The sequence below is a fragment of the Phalacrocorax aristotelis genome, chromosome 1 (genome assembly GCF_949628215.1).
Source record: "Phalacrocorax aristotelis chromosome 1, bGulAri2.1, whole genome shotgun sequence".
NCBI classification, from domain to species: Eukaryota; Metazoa; Chordata; class Aves; order Suliformes; family Phalacrocoracidae; genus Phalacrocorax; species Phalacrocorax aristotelis.
Window position 1 is genome coordinate 72,816,623 of NC_134276.1, and position 22,532 is coordinate 72,839,154.

Here is a 22,532-nt window from a genome sequence, read left to right on the forward strand (position 1 = left end):
TGTTTGTTTTTTTCCAGACTGATCTTGATTATGTTAACAGTGTTGTTGCAAGCCTGGAAAAAGAGTAAGTCGTAGTTTTAATGGGGGATTTTGCTTATTGGTGGGTTTGATTTTTTTGTTTGTTTGTTTTTTCCTAAATCAGGTTGTGATAAGTAATACAAAGTATTCTGCAAATAGGAGACGATGCATTTTTGTTTCTTGGGGGTTTGGACTTTTGAGCAATGAAGTAAGAGATGACAAATTAAGGAGCAGTGATTCAGTAAGTTAAACTGTAAAACAATAAATGGGATTAAATTATTTTGTGCAATATAAACAGATGGGATTGGTTTAACATGAATGGAAATTTCTGACGTCTGTGTTGGGACTTTGTATTGCATGTGTTCAAAGAGAACTATAGAGAAAAAAACCCACAAGGTTCTGAAAGAAAGAAAGGCAAAGGTGTTTAAAATTTAGTTATAATCCTGATTATTGGGCAAGGGGCTGTACTGCTCTGAAGAAGATGCTAAGGAAAACAATAATTTCTTATATACTGATTTTATTTTACATGCCTCATTTGAATAAGTCATTGTTGTAACCAGACATCATAACTGTACCAACAGAAAGCAAGGAGGAAGTCTGTAGAACTCAGAATCTCTCAGGTGACTTTAGGATGTTTGTATCGACAGGTTTTCCACAGAGATCAGTTCTGGCTTGGTGGAAGTAATAGCCCCTCCTGCAACGTACTATCCTGACTTGACAAATTTGAAAGAGACGTTTGGAGACTCAAAAGAGAGAGTGAGGTTAGTTTATTCCCCCAGATCTTTTCCCATCTCCTCCCACACCCACGCTTTTGTTTATGAAATGGCAAGTGGGATGTGAATTCTTGAAATGTTTTCTTACTGTAATTCTTGAAAGTATGGAGATTCTAAAAGTGCTCTGTGAATCCATCTCATTCCTATCTGCATGCTGTTTTGTGCATGATCAGGGCCTAATGCTATGCTTGCTTGAATTCTTAGTGTTAAATTTTGGGAGAACTGAGACTTGATATACTTTTTTTTTTTTGCTGTATGTAGACTTTTTTGTTTACCATTTTTCTTCCTGAAATACAGTACAAAATGCAGTAATTCCTGCTGAATTACCGTTTAAAATGCACATGTATTTTTTGTGAAATGTCAGGTAGTTTTCACAAAATCAGATTCAAGTTAAACCAGTTTTATGTCTGTATTAAAGCATAAGGTGAAAGCTTTGTTCCTTTTTTCAGACATAAGATTTCCCGAGAGAACAATGCCAAAAGCATCTGTCCTAACATTTCACTAAATATGCCTCATTCTTCACAGTGAGATTTACTTTGCATGTCCAGCGTGTATTGAAATAACTTTTTTCATAATCCTTAAGCTTTTAATTTAATTTCAGATGGAGAACAAAACAAAACTTGGATTATTGTTTTCTTATGATGTATGCCCAGAAAAAAGGGGTTTATTACATTCAGGTAAATTTATCTTCTTTGTTTTGACACAAGTTTTCAAATGAGTTTCCAGAAGTTATGCTGTTGGACACCTCAGAAGGACCTACCCAGAACAGAGAACTTGATTCCATAGTTGAAGGAGGGTATTAGGTATGGAGGTTATGGTATATGAGGAAGTAATCTGTGGAGGACACTGTCTCTGAAGTAGAAAGCAACTTGTCCTACAAGACTTATTTTATCTTAAGGTGCTTATTAAAAAAAAGTGAAAGGATACAGACAGCTTAACTTACTGTTTTTTTCCTTGTCCCCCAAATGAGTTACCATTGAGTCACCTAGGCAAAAAAACCCACTAGTGTAGTTTTGAGTGGAAATGGAGCTAAAATCCATTTTTACTTTCTTTTGAAGGCAAGTGCAGCATCACTTTAATATATTTTATATACATACATTTTTCAATGTGTTGCTGGACTCGTTTTCTTTTCTAGAGAGGCTTTCAAGAATAGAGTTAAGCAATTCTTCTTAAATTTGATTTAGCTCAGAATTATTTCTATCGTGTCTTGCTGCTTTGAAATAGAAGCCTTACCTGCAGATATAGTGAGTAACTGTGGTTATAATCTTTATTTAGATTTTGGGACTGTGTCCTTTGGGTATAAAGCTTCACTCATCTCATCTAGTTTTTGCAAAGCTATGCTGACTGCTCTCGGAGACCTGTTGGAAACGCTGCTCTCCTGGAAGGTGCACAGTCAATAACGAGACAGTTTTTTTGGAACTAGGCAGTCTCACAAATATTAGTGCCAGCACAAGGGGAAGAGCATGAACACACTGTGACAAAGGACAGGAGAAGCAGGATCCTTAAAGCAGTGGCTGGCATTTACTATGAATTGAAGGGATTGTAGCACCCCATCTTGACAGTTCTGCTGCCCGGACTAGATTATTAGTTTGTACTACGCACCTGTTCTTCTGTTTGGTAGCTAAAGCCAGGTGAAATATATCCCACCTGTGTAGACGACGTGTCTGTTGGCTTCCTGTCTTAGAGGAGAAATTCTTTCAGTGCTGTTAGGTGCGTGAGTAAACAGAGCCATGTTTGTGTACAAGTAATAGAGATGTTCTACTTGTTCTACTGATGATGCCACAGTCTAACATTATTTCATGGATGATTTTTCACAGAAGAGAGAAGCTAGAAAAGACATGTTCTAAAGTAATAAGTTGAGGTACGTTAGTGGAGCCTTACTGCGGAAAGATTCTGGATTATTTCTCCACAAATAGACAGACTGTGATCCCTACAATAGTTACTCTTGGCTATAGCATCTAGGTTTTATAGCAGTGCTTGCATTAGAAATATATGGCTATGTGTTAGCAATATATTATAAATCAGTATTTTCTAGCTGTACTTTTTCCTATTGCTTTGCTGGTGCTTTTTTTATTTATGTTATCACTGCTACCTTCCTTTAGCTTGAAGATGACATCGTAGTCAAGCAGAATTATTTCAGCACAATAAAAAATTTTGCACTTCAGCTTGCTTCTGAAGATTGGATGATTCTAGAATTTTCTCAGCTGGGTTTCATTGGTAAGAAAATGTTTACTTCAGTAGTTTGAAAAAACACATTCATCCTCAGAGTCTGTAAATGAATAGTGATCTGACTTCAAAGTTACCTTCTTTGTACTGGAAATAGACCAAGAAGTAGAAATGAATTGATTTTTTTTAGGAGCTGTGGTTTAACTCATGTTTTTCTTTTTTCCCCAGTTGTTTTGTATACTTTTGTCTGACTGAGGCAAACTCAAACTGTTGGAAAAGAGGGCATTTTTATAACCAAAAGTTAATTTATAAAAGTACTAACAGTTGAACTGCAAGGAATGACTTATTTTGAATTTAGCTGCCATTAAAACAACAATATCATTAAAACACAACTGACTGAAGTAAAAGAAGAAAGCATGAAAACGAACTCTGCCTAAAACAACTTAATTGGTGTTTGTGCCAAAATTTCCAAGAATCAGCAGGCATCAGTTTGTCTTGGTTGCAAGAAGTTATGACAGTCTGCTCCTTCTTGGGTGTCGTCAGAGTCTATCTGTCATTTGCAGTGAACAACAGAGAGACAAGCTAATGGAGCATCTTGGGCTGTTGTGGGTTGACTACCAGGGTGCTGTTGAAATTACTTTATGGTTCTTTGCTCTTACACTAATATGTTTTTTATTGAGAGGTAGTAGACTTAACAGAAAAGCAATGAAAGAGAAGTTTTGAAGGGATTTTACAAATCAAAAGGTTATTTTAAGACTGCAGTGTTATGATCTGTTTAGAAGTGCTAAGTCGGAGATATGCAAGGAAAAATCAAAAGCTAAGGCAGACTGTAGAGATTCCTGTAGGTAGTCAACAAAAATGATTCCGATGGAAAGAAGTTGAGCTCAGAACAGGAAGATGATCCTACATGTAACAGATAAAGTGCAGTCCTGAGTTCTGTCATTCTCTTGGAAATACTTATTGTTCTTTTGGTTTTACTTTGGATCTACTTTCCAGGGAATGGCTTCATTTTTAGCTCAGTGACCCAAAATGGTAGCACTGAGAACAGAGAAGGTTGGTGCTGTGTGAATGCCAAGTACTATCCTGTTTTCAGCTCAGCATCAGGTGTTCTGCTGAGGCAATAGTTCCTTGACTTTTAGGGTCTGAGATATTCACTGAGTAGAAAGGAAGACAGTAGTTACCTCCTAACAAATGCTATGACAGGGTACAAAATGGTACTTCATACATTTGCCTTTCAGTCTAACTTACAGAAACAGTGGAGGGGAGGAGAGGGAATGAGCAGAGGGAAGCCTCCTTATCTAGCTGGCCACTACATAACCGATCTGCTTGGTTGCCTTGGCCTACCAACAGAGATGCACTGTTGCTGAAATAGTTATGGGACTGGTTTTGTGGCCTCAGAGGAAGAAGGAAGAAACAGGAAAAGAAGCTGCCTATCATGGCGAAATAAACATTTAAATAATTTACTGGAGCTTTTGCCCTGAATAGACTTGTCGCTTTGGCTGGGGAGCCTCTGTGATTCTGTGGCTGCAGAGGCTGGCTGAATACCAGCATCTGATTAGGCTTTGTTTCTACTTTTGAACAGTTAAACTTAAATTGTGGGCTTAGTTGGTGTTAGAGTTCTAGCTCCAGTCCTGACTGTACTTTAAATATAAATTCTGTGTGAAGGTTCTAGGCTGCAGAAGTAATTCACATTCATTCTACGTTTGCTTATTTTAGTAGTACAGCATACTTGCTTACAAATTGCAGTTTTGTAAGACTGATGTGTTCAAATGGGCGTAAAACCAAATTACAGTTTAGGACATGCACTGTCTACCCCATGCAGATGCATTTCACATCACTTACTTGTGTATTTGGCACCCTTTTCTATTCTCAGTGTCACTATAGAGGGCACAGTGTCTAAGCCAGGAGGGGTGGGAAGATAGAATCATAGAATGTCCTGCGTTGGAAGGGACCCATACGGATCATCAAGTCCAGCTCCTGTCCCTGCACAGGACAACCCCAAATTTACACCATGTCTCTGAGGATGTTGTCCAGGTGCTTCTTGAATATCATCAGGCTTGGTGCCGTGACTGCCTCCCTGGGGAGCCTGTTCCAGGGCTCCACCACCCTCTGGGTGAAGAGCCTTTTCCTAATATCCAACCTAACCCTCCCCTGGCACATCTTCCTGCCATTCCCTCAGGTCCTGTCATTGGTCACTAGAGAGAAGAGATCAGCGCCTGCCTTTCCTCCTCCCCTTGTAAGGAATCTGCAGACCACGATGAGGTCTTCTCTCGGTCTCCTCTTCTCCAGGCTCAACAAACCAAGTGACTTGAGCCTCATACAGTTTCTCCTCTAAACCCTTCACCAACTTCATAGCCCTCTTCTGGACACTCTCTAGCAGCTTTATATCCTTAATGTACTGTGGCTCCCAAAACTGCACACAGTACTCGAGGTGAGGCCGCACCAGCGCAGAGTGGAGCAGGACAATCACCTCCATCAATCGGCTGCAATGCAGTGCTTGATGCACCCCAGGACACAGCTGGCCCTCTTGGCTGCCAGGGCACACTGTTGGCTCATGTTCAGCTTGCCATTGACCAGAACCCCCAGGCCCCTCTCTGCAGAGCTGCTCTCCAGCGTTCCCCAGTCTGTATGTACATCCAGGGTTGCTGTGCCCCAGGTGTGAAATCCTGCACTTGCCCTTGTTATACTTCATACAGTTGGTGATTGCCCAGCTCTCCTGTCTGTCCAGGTCCCTCTGCAGAGCCTTTCTGCCCTCAAGAGTGTCAACAGCTCCTAGTTTTGTGTCATCAGCAAACTTAATTAGTATCCCTTCCAATCCTGCATCCTTGTAATTTATGAAGACATTAAAGAGTACTGGCCCTAAGACGTTGTTAATACTGAGATTTGACTTAATTGCCTGCACAACTGTTCAAAAATATTTTATAGGGGTTTTTTTTGTACTGTCTATATGCTTTCTTTTTAGTGTAGGCTCTAAAAATAGTTGCAGTAGAATTTAGTTGTTAGCTCCCGCTGCTTGCATCCCTGTTCTTTGTTCCTTGTATCACATTTGCTTGCCTCCTTTTAATTAGATATCAGTAGAATTTCAGATGCATTTATCTATGGCTACACATCTTAATGTTGTTTTTCTACCTAGAAATTTAAATTAGATTTTTTTTCCTCCCAATTTAGCTACTTATTCCGCTTTTAAGTTATGAGAGAAAAATTAGTATTCATGTAAGTGATTAAAACTTCTGGCTTTGAGACACATTCTGCATAGAAATTTTATGCAAGTGATGTAGATTTGCCCTATCTGTGCTATCCCTTTATGGATCTTGATGCAAACTGATACTATGGTAATTCGGTAATGTGGATAGCTATGGAGAAGAGCAAAAGCAGTTGTTTGTAACAGGGGATGAATTTTATGTGTAGATGTCTAACAGAGAAAGTAAAGCACTGAACTGCCTAGATGCTACTGATTTAGAAATAATCTCTCAAAAAGAGGGGTGTGGCTGATTTGCTGTAAGCTGTTGGAAACATTTATCAGCTTGCAAGTTCACTAGGTAGAAATGTTTTTTGTCATAATGTATTTTTGAACTGAAAATCTAATTTATGCAAGTACTACATGAGGAAGTGGCAAATGTAGCTATTTCGGCTGACAGCACGATTATAGAATTCTGTCACCTCTGCCACAGAGCAGAAGTTGCTTCCTTTTTTTTTTCTCTTTAATAGTGAAAGCATAGTCTTAAGTGCTGTCAAGTATCTAATAAATAATGGGTGAGACATGCTGTTTCCCCAAGAAGCTCTGTGGAAGGAGATGCATCTTTTGCTCTTCTGGGTTCTGGTTTCCATTTTGGTCCGTGCTATAACATGGGAAATTCCTGGTAGCTTTTTATGAGAAATATTGTTTTGTCTTACAACTGCCTGTGAGCTGAAATGTTTTTCCAGAGGATCTGCAATACACTGCACTGTAGCTATAATGCCAACTCTCACAGACTGTAAATGGAGCGGTCTGAAATCAGCCTTTTGGTTGTCTAATACAGTTCCTCTGAATCTTACTGTGTTTTAAGGCCTGTTGTTCTGTTTATTTTAAGTTATTCTGATTACAGTTTTGCTCAAGCTGTCCACATAGTTGAAGTTTGGGGAAGAGTAGATCAAGTCAAATATTTGTGATTTAAGTAACTTCAAAGAGGTTCTGGTTTTAATGCCAGTAATTTGCATATCATTAACAGAGAAAGCATTGAAAGGCTTCAACTATGGTTAGAATATGTGCTTGCAGGTATAAAATTATTATTGGTGTAGACTGAATACATTTAATAATGCTTATTATGATGAAAATGAACGATTTAGATATTTGCAGTTCAGAGAACTGTAGAAAACAAAGTTTTTCATATTTTCTCTTGTATTTGCAAACAAAATACTGAGATGGCCAGAACAGTTCACTAAAGATAGCATTTAAATGGACTGAAAATCAGAAAGCTTGGCAGAGGACAATAAATAGCAGAAAATGTTGCACAATATATTTTTCCTAGTCCTGGCTCTTGCTTTTATCAATGCAGATAAAATATAGAAAAAGTCTTCCACATTTTGTAAATCTCTAGGGATTTGTGGTACCAGATTTTGCCTTTGAGTCTCAATTCTTTTGGATTTTGAAGTTTCTTTCCAAGGGCAGGTTCTATCCACCCAGAATCTGAAAAGTCTGAAATTTTGTCAGCAGACCCTCCTTGATTTATGTCTGTTCTCATGCGCTGTATCAAGTACATGAACATGGTGCAAGATGAGCCATTACTTCAATTCTTTCACATTGACTTTGGTTTGAGGCGGTGTGTGTTGACTTCAGTTTTTGCTTAAGTCTCTTTGGATTGATGATTTTTGACTGCATATTGGGGATGGTCAGTGGGCAATTGGTAGGCTGGGTTTGGATGGCATCTTAATGGCTCCATGGCTCATGGTACTTTGCTCCCCTCCAGCTGCAAGGAGGCCACAGGACTGCAGGACCTTGGCAAATGCTTTGTGTTCTTGGGCTATGGCTATGCCCCAGGGAAGCCAGGATGCTGCTGCTATTCTCGCTTAGGAGAGGCTAGGCAAGGGCTTGGCTGGTTTGGATTCAGAGGGGCTGGGGTGTCACATCTGTGGAGTAGAGTTGTACTGGGCTGCTTTCCATCACATAGAGTAGCTCTGGACAGTCAGGGATCCAGAGCTTTGAAGACCTGTTTTACCGGGGGCTTTGCTGAGAGGCCGTGTTTTGAGCTGGTGTAGGAAGAGTGTTCTGGGGAAGAAAAGGGGGACATTGATCCATGGCAGTACTGCTGTGCTGATAGTGTACCGAGACAAATGAGGGATGCTGTGTTATACTGAAGGGCAAGGAGCTGGGGCAAAGCAGTGCCAAGCTGGGTGTGGAAGATGGTGACAGCATTTCAACAAGTAGTGTGTGGACGTCTGTGTCTGTCCTTGGTTACTGAAGGGAGATGAGGGCTTGTCTCGGGAGCAGGGTGTCCCCTGTTCATCTTCGCTCCAATGATCATTACAAAATAAAGTGAGAAGGCTTTGCCTGCACTGTTGAACCCTTCCACAGTGCTGGGCTGTAACATAGAGAGGCTAGTTGGGTCCAAAGATGCTAGTGCAGGTACGTATGCTTACCTAGCATATTCTGACTAGTTGCAGCTGGATGTATCAGAGTTTTCTTTTGTTTGGGGGTCGCGCCCCACCCTGCTGGGGCATCCTGTGACATTGCCATGTTAACTAGATTATTCTCAGAGTCAGGGGTGGTTGACTGCCTGGTTGACAGTAGTACGCTGATCTAGGCCTAGAGGAAAGGGCCTCTGGGCCTAGGCAAGTTTGCCATATGGAAGTAAATTGTTTGTTGATATCCTGTTTCTATTTTAGGTAAAATTAGGATAACTTAAATTAGGGAAAAGCAAATTCCTACGCTTACCTTCAGTCTTGTTCTCTGCTTATTTCACTGTAGATAAGGATCCTGTACCTTAATGTTCAGGTTTTAAGTGACATGGTCTGTGAGTGTCTTTTCACCATAGATGACAACGGAAGACTGTAATCCTTGTGCTCTTCAGAAGAAGAGCTAATCAAAGGAAAAAATGTACAGTGTGGTTCTATTGCTCTGTCCTTTGGTAGAAGAAAAGGATTCCAGAGCAGCATGACTGTATATACCTCCTGGAAGAGGATAAGCTGTCTCTTCAGTCAGTGTGCTTCCACTGAGATTGGAGCAATAATGTGAGGATGATTTTGTCTTCTGCGTTGCATGGTATTGTGCATCTCTGATGCCATGTGGAAAGGAGCGGGTGTGAATGACAGACTACCTCGGCAGGTGTCATCTAGAAATGATGGTTTCAGTCCCATAAACATCCCAGGAATGTCTGGTTAGTCCCATTTTTCAGCTGGTGTTTGATTAGGGTTTCTCATATTTTTCTATTCTCCTGCCCTATGCTACTGAAAGCAGTAGGTGGAGATGAATCACCAGGAAAATTGGGAGCCTGTTTAGTTGGAAGTGTGACAAGCTGAAAGAGCTGTTGTTCTGCATGAATATTTTACACAACATTGTATAAATCATATGATTGTTTCCTATCCATTTTTAAATATTTACTTCCACAAATAATGTTAAACAATATGACAAAAATATAGCTGTACATAGTAACAATATACCAATAAGAAATCATAACATTTTTCTTACATCTTTAAAGAAGAAAGCTTTGCAGTTGTCCCTAGTTTAGCAGTTGTTGTCCCTTGTTTAGTGGGAGCTTCAAATTTTAGTTACAGAGTATTTTCAAGTGGAGATGAGTATTTAAGGACCTTGCTGCAACAAGCACTTAACAAATGATGTCAATGTTTTTCCTTTACAAACAGCCAAATTAAAGGTTTTTATATGGAACAACTTTGAATTAGCAATGTCAGGTCAGTTAAAGTCTTACCACATTTACTTCTCCACCCTACTGTGTGAATGGTCTGCTTTATGAATATAGCATAATTCCAACAGATGAAGTAACTGAAACTTTTGTCAGATGCTTCTTCAATATTTATTGCACTACATCATGATGTAGCCTTGCTCAGACCCCTCCAAATTTACCTCGGAACTCCAAAATAAGTATTATTTCATTGGTTGTGGTGTTATCCAATTTCATACAAGTTGTAAGGGAATGAGATCACATCAGACCTGTTTTCTGGAAAGGATGAGCCCCTTTAGGTGACCTCTTAAGTATTTATCTCTTTTTGAGAAAATAAAGGATCTTGCAACGAGAGATCTTGGTATTCTCAAAGTAAATCTCCATAGGTAAGATTGATACTTGGCAGTGTCAGAGCACATATAACAGGACCCCTGCAACTTTGATGCTTTCCCTTGAAAATATCCTTGTTGCTAATATATGGAAGCTAACAACCTGGTATTCTGTATCTACTCTGAGATATTATACAATGTGCCAGGCTCAGTCACCTGTTTCAGCAGAGAAATCTTCCATCCCTGTTACAACAGGGATTTGAACTTCCAGCTCCTTGTTGTTGTGTTTGGTTTTGGTTGGTTGTTTGGGTTTTTTTTTTTAGTATTGCCTTGCAGTAATCTTCTATGAATTACAGACTTCAGTGAGCCTCAAAAGAAAGAGAAGTAACTGAATGTTTGGCTCTGAGTGATAGTCCACATGCACAGTCGCAATAGAAATGTATGTTCCCCAATCACTTAAGACTAGGTAACTTTTTACCTTTTGTGTATTACTGGTTCAGGGAAGTACTTCAGGAATATCCTCTCTTCTGTTTATATAAATGTGAATATCTTCCTTAACGGCTAAATAAGGTAGGCTGCTTGCACCGTTTCTTCATTTCCACTTGGCCACCTGCTCAAGGAGAGTGCTACACTGCTGATTGTTTTTAAGCTTCATATAAAATGTTCTTCCCTATTTGTCTGTCATCCAGATTAGCCTATACAGCTCCCTAGGGGCCTTTCCAAAGAATTTTGTCTTCTTGTAGGTGAGAACCAAATCCCATTTTCTGATGAGTATGGTAAGTGTGTTTGCCACCCCAGAGAGGAACCTATTCTCAAAATCTACTAAGCTGCTCTTCTGAAATGTAGAAGGAGAAAATATTAGGAGCTGTTCTTAAGGAGACTGTGTTGTAGTATAAAATGAATATTTTGATAGCACCAAGATATATTATAACAAGTTCTTGTTTGAATAGTTGTTTTATTTAGTTTTGCATAGCTGAAAGGTACGGAGTCCTTAATAATGTTGAGATTTCAAGTTGTTCGTTGCTAACATTTCTTGTCTTAGGATAAACTTACTATTTTCTCACTGATTTCAAAAGACAGTGTTATCTTTAATCTAAAATAACTCCAGTTATTCTTAATGTCATCACAGGTAAAATGTTCCAGTCTCCAGATATCACTCTTATTGTAGAGTTCATATTTATGTTTTATAAGGAGAAACCTATTGATTGGCTCCTGGACCATATCCTCTGGGTGAAAGTGTGTAACCCTGAGAAAGATGCTGTAAGTTTGTTTTCATTATAAAGCTTCTAAAATGTTTTCGTGATGGTGAATGAGTTGGTTTTGGTAAGATGCATGTCCTGAAAGAGTCTGTCTTTCTACCAAGACTTTAATCTCAAAAATAACTTTAGAGAGACAGTTCTCAGAGGTGTTATAACTGGTATTGTTTCAGATTTTGGAGATGGATGCAGTAGGATGAACAGCAAAAGTCTAGTTAGCTTCTGTGTGTAACAGTCCTAAAATAAACTCATTCACGTAATCCCCACTGAGGCTCTGCAGAATGCCACTGCTTGGATAGCAGTCACAGAGAGGGTTCTGAATGGGGAATAAACTTCGGGTTTTGGTCCTTCATTTCTCAAGTAGCACCTTTGCTGAAAGACCGAATAAATAGATTCTGTGCAAAAACTTTGAACGGTATTATATTTGCACAGTAGTCTTGGTAGATTTCTGGAATGAAAACAGGAACAACTGGATAAATAGGTCTGTGTTCTTGTTGAGTCTTTTTGGTTCATGTAATATCACATATTTGCATTAAAAACTCAGCAACCTTGTGTTGGTTTTACTAATGTATTGTGTTTTTTTTAACGCCCCCTCTCTTCCAGAAACATTGTGATCGACAGAAATCTAACTTACGGATACGCTTCAGGCCTTCTCTTTTCCAGCATGTTGGTCTCCACTCCTCTCTAGCAGGGAAGATCCAGAAACTCACAGTTAGTAGCTAAAATTTTCCTTACTTTCCAGAGCAGGCTGATTAAAGGAGGAACTTTGTAGCTGAGAAAACAGGCATTTTCTTGCTGTCAGATTTTTCAAGCATGTTGTATTTTACTCCAGTATGAATGAAATCTGATTTAAACGGGTTACTATCAAGTATAAGAACTGCTAATGTCAGTTTATTTTTGTGGATTTTTGCCAGGGGATATTTTTTCTAATTTTTTTACTTTAATGGCATGTTCATCTTATTAATCAGTACATGATCTGATACACCCTAAAATGAGTAATGCAATCATTTTCCATTTGAAGCAAGTTTTTGTTTTAAGTGTAACTGTTTGGGAAAAGAACATAATAAAACAGGTTATCTGACCAGCATGATGTTTGTCTTTCTTTCTATTAGGATAAAGACTTCCTGAAACCATTACTGCATAAAATCCACGTGAATCCACCTGCAGAGGTTTCAACATCCTTAAAAGTCTACCAAGGGCATACGCTAGAAAAAACCTACGTAGGGGAAGATTTTTTCTGGGCTGTCACACCAGTTGCTGGGGATTATATTCTATTTAAATTTGACAAGCCAGTCAATGTAGAAAGGTTAGTAGTAATTTCAATTTGGTCTCATATCTAAAGCTGCTTGTTCATCAAGAATGCTTGAAGATAGAATTTGGGGCTGTTGTCATAAACTAAAGTGAAAGGACATAGGGTCTTTGGAGTTCAGCTGAAACTGTGATCATTAGTTGTCTTCCTTCTAATTCTTTCAATACTGTAAATTTTGTCTTGCTCTTTTAAAAATATTTTTCTTAATTTAATCCGGAGCCTTTTTGATATATGCAATTCAAAACCAGTGCTTTTCTGGCAGTTCATAAGAGAACTGAAAAGAAGCCAATTTGATTCTATTTGTATTTGGTTGGTCTGCTTCTAATTACAGAGCAATTGTACAGCATGGTGTGTGGTACAGTATGTTGTGCCCTGCAGCCTCAGTCCCTTGATTGTCCAGATCAGAAATCTTGCTGGAGCATATCATGATGTTCCCAGACCTGAAAGCTGGGATCTCTGAAGGGTAATATTTTTTAGATGTAGCTTTGGGGCTCAAAAAAAGTCACCAGGCTAGGACTCCAAGTTGACCTATTTTAAAAAATTTAAATTTAACAAAAAAAAAAAGGGGGGGGGGTTTGCCCTTGAAATACAAATATCTGTGATTTGTTAGAGGAGTAAAGGTGACTTCTTTTTAGCTACTAGTCAGATTAAATAAGGATAATAGTTTGCTCTTTAGTGTGTAGTCGTACTTTAGTTTTACTGAGACTCATTTGCTGCTTTGCTTTTTACTGTCTTGCCAACATAGTAGCCCAAGACTTATGAAATAAATTGTTTATTTAGCATCTGTTTAAGTGTTGCTATTTTAGTGGATTCCTTTTTTCTCCCTTCTTCACATACCTTATGTGTTCTTTTGAGGCCGGTACCTATAGTCTGGTAGAGCAAAGTTTCTTTGGATTAGTTTGGCTGGATGCTTTTTGTGTGAAGCAGTCCTTTTTACAGTCCTGAACTGAATCCAATTAGTCAATTTCTGTGCCTTGGTACATAATCAACAGCTAAGTCTTCACCTTGGCTTAGCGCAAGGGTGAGGATCAGTAGTTTCCTTGTTACTATGTTGTTCCAAACGAGTCTGACCTATGAAACTCAAGCTTGTCATTTGAGATGTCAGATTACACTGAAAGACTTTCCTGGTTAGCTTTCCAAGATGCGTGTGTTGAGGAATACAACTGCCATACCTGCTTGCATTAAAGGCAGATTTTTTTTTTAATTCTGTGCCAGTAGTTTAAAACCACATATTTTTCAATTTTGATGTATGAATTAATTGATTTCTTTTTGATCAAATTTTCCTTTTCAGAGTTATGAAGTAAATGTCCAATTTGTGTGTTTGATTTTGTTTTTTAAAAAGAATTATATGCATCTACACTATGAATAGGGTAACTGTAAGCAGCAACGTTGATCTTGGGTGGATTAGGATGGGTCAAATGCACAACTGCAGTTTTGGAAAGCATTGCTGGCAAGTGTTATAGATCATCACTGTTATTTAAAAAATGTCATGCACAGGTCTGAAGAAAATATTTTTTGATGTCTATTACCCTAATGGTTGGGTAAGAGGGGGGATGAGTACTAATTATCTGTGCAAAAAGTGGGAAGATAGGTTTCATTATTGTGCCCTGGAAAATTGTGGCTAGGCCTAAGGTGGTTACGTCTACTTGCTGTGTTAAGAACAGTCCCAGCAGTAGAGGATGATATGATTTTCTTGTTGTTATTTCTATTTTTTGAATAAATGCCTTTTATTTTTAGAAGAAAGGGAACATCTTGTATTCTGTTACTTCCTCAAAGCAAGTCCACCAATTAGAATGATGCTACCTGCTCAGACTTAACTGAAGTTTTACATTGTTTGAGCTATCATTGTAAGCCATTTCACAGTTTATTATGATTTTTAGCTTCTATTGCCACAACGTCCTCAAAAATGCAGTATTTTGCTGTTCTGAAGTCAGTGGCTGACTAGGGCTACAGATGTTGTAATTTCAAATTGTTGGGGACTTGTTTGTTTTCGTCTGCTTAACTTCAGCAGCAGCAGATTTTGGCAGGTGAAGGTCAAGTGAAGCAATGATGTTTCCTAGTATTTCAAGGATGCTTGCTGAGGCAGTCAAAAATAAAGCTGTGACTTGTGTTGGTGAAGGGATGCAACAGGTTTTTAATTTCTTTCTTATTTTTTTTTTTTTAAGGAATAGAGAAGCTCTTTGAGTTTACAGAAAATTTTGTCTACTAAGTCAGTTTGAGGTGTAGCTGCTTAATAACTCCCGCAATAAATTCTTGGTAAACAAGTTTTTCCATGGAAATATTGACCACAGCTCTGACTGAATGAATGGCAGGTCTGTTACACTGTGACAGAGCACTGACTTGTCCCTATAGTTTATTTTTCCAGGCCAAATGTTTTGCTGGACTGAATTTAAATTTTCTGCTGAGTATAGCAGTTCAGTAATTAGCTTTCATTAAGTCTTTAAATATTTAATTTCTGAGATTTGAGAATATTGTCGGGGGCAACACTGGCAAGGATCTCTTAATAGTTTGAAGTGAGAACTGAGCTCTCTTTGCAGAGCAGAAAGTAACATTTGTGGCTATTTTGTGCAAGACCTGCTTGGCAGATCCCTGCTGAATATTGAACAGGCAAATAGATGGTGCTTGTTCTAAATCACACCTGGAGAACAGGGATGTGTTAATTGAAATTATCTAATGCTCATTTTAGTAACAGCTCATGTACTGAACCATTTTAGTTTTTTTCCAAGCAAAAGATCTCCAGCCACAACACTGAAGTCCTTTAATAGTAAGCTAGAATCTCATTTCTGCAATTAGATACATACCTCTTTCAGCAGCATATCTTTGAGAATGAAAGTAGATCCACTGACTTTCCTCTTAAAACCAAATTGCACAGTGGTGTTGAAGGCGTTGTTTGGTTTTTGTTTGTTCGTTTTTTTTGTAAAATAAAGGGATGGACTGTTTTCTAAATGCTGAAAATGGCCTACATTGTAAAGAGGAGAAATACTGGATTTCTGTTCCCTCAGGTTGTTATATAATTATTGAAATCCACTTTGCTGTTTTGGTATATACACTGTTGTTCCGAGCACACATTTAATTATTAAAACTGACTCTTACATTTAAGAGTTTCTTAATGTATGCTTCATAATTACTACTTTAATGCTAGTACTGGATGTAAATTAATTTTCCTCACTATAAACAACAGATACTTCTTTTCTTTACTAGTTACCCTTTTTCTTCAGAGATGTCAGTGAGAAATATTGTACCTGAACAGCTCATTGTGAAGAGGATTTGACTTTAGACATTGCTTTGTTTGAGGGTTTTTTGTATGTAGTAAGCTCTGAAATATCGGTGGATGAGTAGTAAGTCTTGAACAGAGGTATTAAACTTTGAATGTGATCCTGGTTTAAAAAGCCAAAACAAACCCAAACAAACAAACAAAACCAAACCCCAAAAAACTCAAAGCCAAACCGAAACACATCCCAGACAGACGTTCCATTGCAGCACTTAAGCAATGCTGGTGTCCATCATCATCACATATCTTTTTTGGTTGCCTAAGTTTGAGTCCTCCCTATAGATGTGATGGACACAAATCAGATAATAGTTTCAAAGAACACATGCACTAATTATATCGAGGAAGCCCTCGGAAGCACATAGCCTATGGCTGTTTTAATTAGATTATGTTAACACTTGTCAGCTTTTCTGCAATAGGAATTTAGAATGGATATTTATAAAACAGGCTTTGGATCTGTTTCAGTATAAATTGCTTTCAAATGCTGATCTTTATTAATAAAAAAAAGCTGCAGAAAAAGACAAGTATGTATCTTATCCTGTGGAAAGGGAAAAAAAAAACCACCAAAACCTACCCTAACCTCACCAGTGTGTGTGTGTGTATATAACTCTATCTAAATTTCCTTTACGTTTTTAAAATACAAGGCTCATCCTTTCTGGTATGTAACTTCTTGGTAGCATTACCCTGGATATTTTCAAAAGGATTAGTAGAGTTTGGGGTTTTTTTTGGGGGGCGGGTGGTTTATTTGTGATTTGTGCGGTTTTGTTTGTTCGTTTGGTGTGTCATCCCCCCCCGCTTTTAACTCTGTAGTTGCCCCACAGTTATGTTCTTCTTTTAGCAAGTTATTGGGTGGTCACCCTAATGTGACATTGATTATTAATGAAGTGATTTTTGTGAGGTAGAACTTGCTGACAGAATTTAGTCTTTAAACTGAAATCCTAATATTTGACAAACCAGCTTGTAGATTTAATTTTCTACTTTGTGTTCTGATAATGGCATAGATACTGGATGTGCAGTATTTGAGACTAATAATCTAATTTTCCATATTGTTGACTCTGGAATCCTAGGGAACATGTGATGCTAACCTCACCTATATTTTCCGTGGCATCTTCTCACAACACGGAATTCTCACTCATGCAAGAAATATATATTTGACTATTTAAGCTAGAAAATCAATGTATTGAGTGTGAAGAGTATCTTGTTGGGCTTCTGGTAGCGAAGCATACACATTATTTTGTCTGCTTTGAAATTATTGTGACAGTGCTGAAAAACACCTGGATAAAAAGTGACAGTTGTTTGCTTGTTCTTACTGCCACTTCGTTGTAAAGGAAAATAAATGCAGCTTTTAGAACAGCTTTTCTAGCAGTGAAAACTTGAAAGGAATTTATTTTTTTTTAAGTGCAACAAAGTTACAAAACTAAAAAAGAGTATCATAGCAGTTGCTCATGTATGTATCTAAAATGTAGTTAAGTTACAAGATCAAATGCATTATGAAGGAAAAAAGACTCTCTAACAGCTTTCCAAAACTGGCAGTGAAGTGGAACATTCTCATAATTTGCTTTTGCAGTAACAACCACTTAAAACCTGGGGAACTGCAAGATTGTTTGGGTTTTAGATTAGTACAGCAGTAACTTGACTGATGCATAAACTGCTCTTTGTTCATAATCACTGTTCAGTGTAGAAACTCTCCTTCAGCGCAATGCAATACATTGAACCTATCATGGGCAGTTTAGCTGAAGAACTACATATGCACGCACACACACACACACAGAGTGTATGATTTAGAAATAATCTTTATTCTGATTCTAAAGATACAGCTTTTTAAAGTTTAACGACGTCTTCATTTTTATTAAGCTTTAATGGTGTCAGTTGATAGGAAATATTTGAAAGTGTCTGAACTTGTTATTTTAAAAGTTTTGGTGTTAGTGTATTTCAGGTGGGATAGTATTTTTAGTGTATACAGAAAAGAGAATTTGAGGACTTTGGTTTCTGTGTTTGCATAAGCTTCTGTACTAATGAGTAGAACATCCTCAAACGGATGCACTGACAGTGGGGATTTGGCAGGCAGGCTTCCAGCCACTGATGCTGTTTGCTCCAGGCATGGAACTCTGCCCATAACAATGAAGCAAGAACTTCATATGAAAAGGGGAAAAAAACCCAAAGTATGGATCAGAGACTGAAGAAAAGAGCTGCCTGAGCCAAGGACATGCTGCTTCCTCCTTAATGGCACTAATATTCAGGATTTGTGTATTTGGCAGTGTTCCTGGGTTTACAGTTCTTAGTCAGAAATCTTAGAGGCTTAATGCTGTTGCCTAAACATTAGATGTCTAATGCCACTCAAGATACCCTAAAATACTTCACCTGATTTCCAGAAGGGCTTGAGTCTCTCAGATGTCATAACTGCATCTTGCCAGCCTGTGACGAGGTCTCATACCCAAGGGCATCTCAAATGGTGGCAAATGCCTAAGCTTAAGAACACTGAATGGAATTATCTGTGCTTCTGGAGAATTAAGCTGGGAGAAAAAATTCTTTATGTGCACACACATACATATATTAAAATAAAACAAACCCCAAAGCCTTTCTACATTTCACTGGATTAAAAATTCAGTAGAAGTAACCTTGGAAAAGAACGTAAGGGCCTTTTAACTAATATTGATGTGGTGGAAAAATGAGAAAATTCCTTAGAGAATTTCAAAACAGAGAACAGCCCCTCTCTTAAAAACCAACAAACAGCCCAAACAAACAAAAAACCCCAACCCAACCACAAAACTCCAAAAACCCCAAGCAACCTCCAAAATGAAAAATTTAAAATAGTTAAAATGAACATATTGCCAAACTCAGTTCTATTGCAGTTGATGCTCCTATAGTGCAGAGAGCACAGGGCAGGTTTACAAAGCTGATCTCATAGTCCTCGCTGGGAAAGAGAAGGCAAGAGTAGGCCTCGGAATGAGATGTTCTTACTCAGCTATAAATATACATATTGTGCAGCCGAAGAACATTAGGAAATGGTATGTGTAACCTTATTAAAAGATATAGATTGACTTTTAAAGTGGTGGGAGAAAATGAATGTCTTAGGTGTGTGTTGGACAAAAAAGACTCAGACTGCTCCCCAAAAGCCCCCCATCATCTCTTCAGTCAGGCTACTTCATGGTCCTTTGACAAATATGAGAAAGTTCTCTTCTTTTGGTGTGCTGGTTCAGCACTTCTGTAAAAATGGGGAATTCATCCCTTGCAGCTCTCAAACATGCAGCCCAATTTATGTATGGGCAGTTAGACTGGCTGGTTTTGGCAGAAGAAATGAAATCTTACCAGGCATTTTGTATATAAGTTAATGGGATAAATGTTCCTCTCTTTTTCATGTGATTCTTTGAGTTTTGTTTGTTTTTGTTGGTTTTGGTTTGTTGTTTTTTTTTCTCTCTCCCTTAAATTGGTAACTATAACAACAAAATACAAAAAATCCCCTTTGGTTGTTTACCTATTGTACTTGGTCAGTATATATATAGACTGGAGGAATTAAGCAATTTTTGCAAACGAGTGGGTAAGAGGCATAAAGGGTAGGAGAAGAAATTGAGTTTGAGAGAGGGAAAAGAAATTATTCATCTTCCGTTTTATTTTGCACGAGGGAATGATGCATGGTTAATACCGGTTTCCAGTGACAGTAAAATAACATTTCCTAATGAAGATTCTGGGAAAATGACAGAGAGGAGGTAAATTAGACTTCTTTACCACATTTGCATCCAGTGATCAAAAATACTGGATAGAATCGGTGAATAAATAATGACTCCTGCAGTGGATGATAGCATCTGTAGAGAGCCAAAAATCTGCTGACTGAATGTTGCTTTTATAGAAATTCATATCGTGCAGAATGAAAAACTATTATGATGCATGTTGCTATGAATAATTTGCTCAAATGTGGAAGGAAACATTTTCCCTCTGCCTTCCTACCTCTTCCTTTTTTGAAAAAGGGATATACTAAAATATATCAGATTGCTAAAAAGAGATGTAAGGAGAATACGTGGAGAAAAGGATTTGATTTCTGATGTTTACAGAGCACAAAGGCCCGCGTTCATAAGGAGATTCTTAGAATATTTGTGTTTGGCATGAAGTGAGATGTCTTATGTTTCCTTCAAAAAACCCCCCCCAGCTATATTGACAAGTGGATGTGAATTGTGCTTTTTAAAGAATTTTTGTATATTATTTCCTTTTATAAAGCTGTCATAATTTACTGATAAAGTTATTGTGTGCTCTGATCTAATTTTTAATTGCTAAAAAAATAGAAAATACATAGAATCATACTTTCTATATATTAAAAAACAACACTGGCACTTCTATTTAATTAAAGGCAGATTTTTTTAATGCCTAATTTGTTTTCTTTTAGGTAATGGAATAACAGTTTTCTGGGCCTAAATATGCTTTGATGTGAGGGAAAGAAGGGAGATTCGTTCCCTTCATAAGCAAAATAGGAGGAGGGTGAAGAGGTGTGTGTAGCTGGGAATTTGTTTTTTTTTTAAGTACAGGTGATGGATTAGTGCTGCAAGATGGAAAAGTGTAGCTGTTCAAGGAAGATTATTAAAGCACTAACAGCACACATTAGTAATATTGATATTAACTTATACATATCTTTTGGGGGATGTTACAAAAGATGAGAATCTTTCCAGGAGCTCGCTACTGGGATAGTTCTGAATCTGAGTGTAGGCTTCTAAAGTACCGTAACAGTTAACTGCATTGGCAGGCTAATGATATCTCTTGTCAGTGTTTTAATGATAAACATGCTTCTGCCTGCCTCTCCCTTTTTGTGATAGGATGTGTATGAATATTTGTTTCAGCTTATTGGGTTTTGTGGGTTTTTCTCCCTCTACTTGACTTGATTTTATAGGTGATACCTAGCTAGATAGGAAGTCAAACCCTCAGTTTGAGTATATACTCACGTCACTGAATATGACAACTGAAGTTTTCTTTGCAACTTTGACTTGGCTCCATTTTGTTGTTGTTTTTTAAACCTTCAGTGTTCTTTAAATTTTATTATTTGTGTGTTGGGGTTTTTTTGGCCACATGAGATGTTAATGTGTAGCATCCTCTATTCTTCTCATACTACCCTGAGGTGATGACCAGAATCTATGCAAGCTGGTTCATATGTGTAGTAACTTCTGGCATGGGGGAGGTTGTCTCTGGGTTTGAATATCTGTAGTAGGTAGTTATTATTTTTGACCTGAGCATCTTTAAAAAGATAGTGCCAGAGAAAAAGGTTCTCAAAGGTTCAATTACATTAGTATTTCACTTACCAGTTGTAAGTTAGAGTTACTTTTCTGACTTCCTTCAAGAATGTCCAAATGTGTCCACATTAAAGCTGTGAAGTAATACTCCATAAGGTAATAGTAGTCTTTTTTTAAAAAAACTTCAGGTGAATTTGTATTTGTTATTACTATATTTAGAGGTCTAGCACTTTCAGAATTTTAATGTGAAAGAATTATTCAGAAGGTGTTATGTTTGAGCAGCAGGTAGACAAGAATATCTTAGTGATTGCATCCTAAGAAAAATGTCAGTTAACTAGGAGGGGAAAAAAAGCATGGTTTTAGTGTTTAAATGGACTGTCACCTGTACATCCCAGGACGACAGATGTCAGAATAACTTAGCCAAAAGCACAGGTACTTCTGTGTCTTTTAGTCTTTGCATCCAGAAAAATCTTTCATAGTCTGAAAACCTTGAAAAACTTGTAAAACTTGCCTCCCTGACACAATGATAAATCACAAAAGAACAGCTAATGACACTTTTTTTAGGACTTGTAGAATATCTGTCTATTTATAAACTAAATTTTACTTCAAAACAGTTTTTTTAATTTCTAAATTTTATTTCTAAGCAAAAGATTTATCATAGATGTGAACTGTGTATGTACATTCATACTAATATTTTTAATCTGTGTAACTTTTTTCTGTCTAAGTAGGTGTTGTGTCAAACGTTTAAGCAAGGCTCAGATATAAAAATATCCCCTCCATTCTAAATGTAATTTTAAATAAGATGTGACAGATGCATATTTTATGTGTGTGCATATGGGTAGACAGATAGTTATAGAAAACATACTAAAAAAGCAGGTTTGATTACATGGAAATCTGGAAATCAGATTTTATTAATTACTTCCGTAAGTTTTGGCATTGTGCCAACTTTTGAGCGCATTGCCCTAATGCAGTGATTACTGCTTGGGGCAGGAAACCACACTTCGCTTTCAAAAATTGATAGAACGGTAGGAGAAATGGTTGGCTATGGTTGTATGGTCACAGGGTTGTTTTTAAAACAAACAAACCAACCTCAAATAAATAAATATACCACCACCCCCCCACCCCCCCAAAAAAAACCCCAAACCAACAACCCAAACCAATGAAATCTACAAAAAACAACCCACCACCACCATTTTCCTCCTGCCTGCCCCTCCCTTCCTCCCCCCCCCCCCCCCCCCCATCCCAAACCCCTTATCATTCACTGAGAGCCCAGTGATCACAGATCACAGGGAGTTTCTTTGTGGCTTTTTAGGTGTGTCTTCTCA

The 22,532-nt window shown here is 37.9% G+C and overlaps 1 protein-coding gene across 1 annotated transcript in view; it reads left to right on the plus strand.

Annotated features, from left to right (window-relative positions):
• The window catches only part of MGAT4A (alpha-1,3-mannosyl-glycoprotein 4-beta-N-acetylglucosaminyltransferase A), a 78,285-nt gene that overhangs the window by 49,521 nt on the left and 6,232 nt on the right, over positions 1-22,532 (plus strand). Inside the window, exons 6-12 of the mRNA XM_075093313.1 lie at positions 18-64; positions 666-779; positions 1,393-1,468; positions 2,894-3,008; positions 11,291-11,421; positions 12,021-12,128; positions 12,530-12,723. Coding sequence (XP_074949414.1) covers positions 18-64; positions 666-779; positions 1,393-1,468; positions 2,894-3,008; positions 11,291-11,421; positions 12,021-12,128; positions 12,530-12,723 — 785 coding nt within the window. The remainder of the gene's footprint in view (positions 1-17; positions 65-665; positions 780-1,392; positions 1,469-2,893; positions 3,009-11,290; positions 11,422-12,020; positions 12,129-12,529; positions 12,724-22,532) is intronic.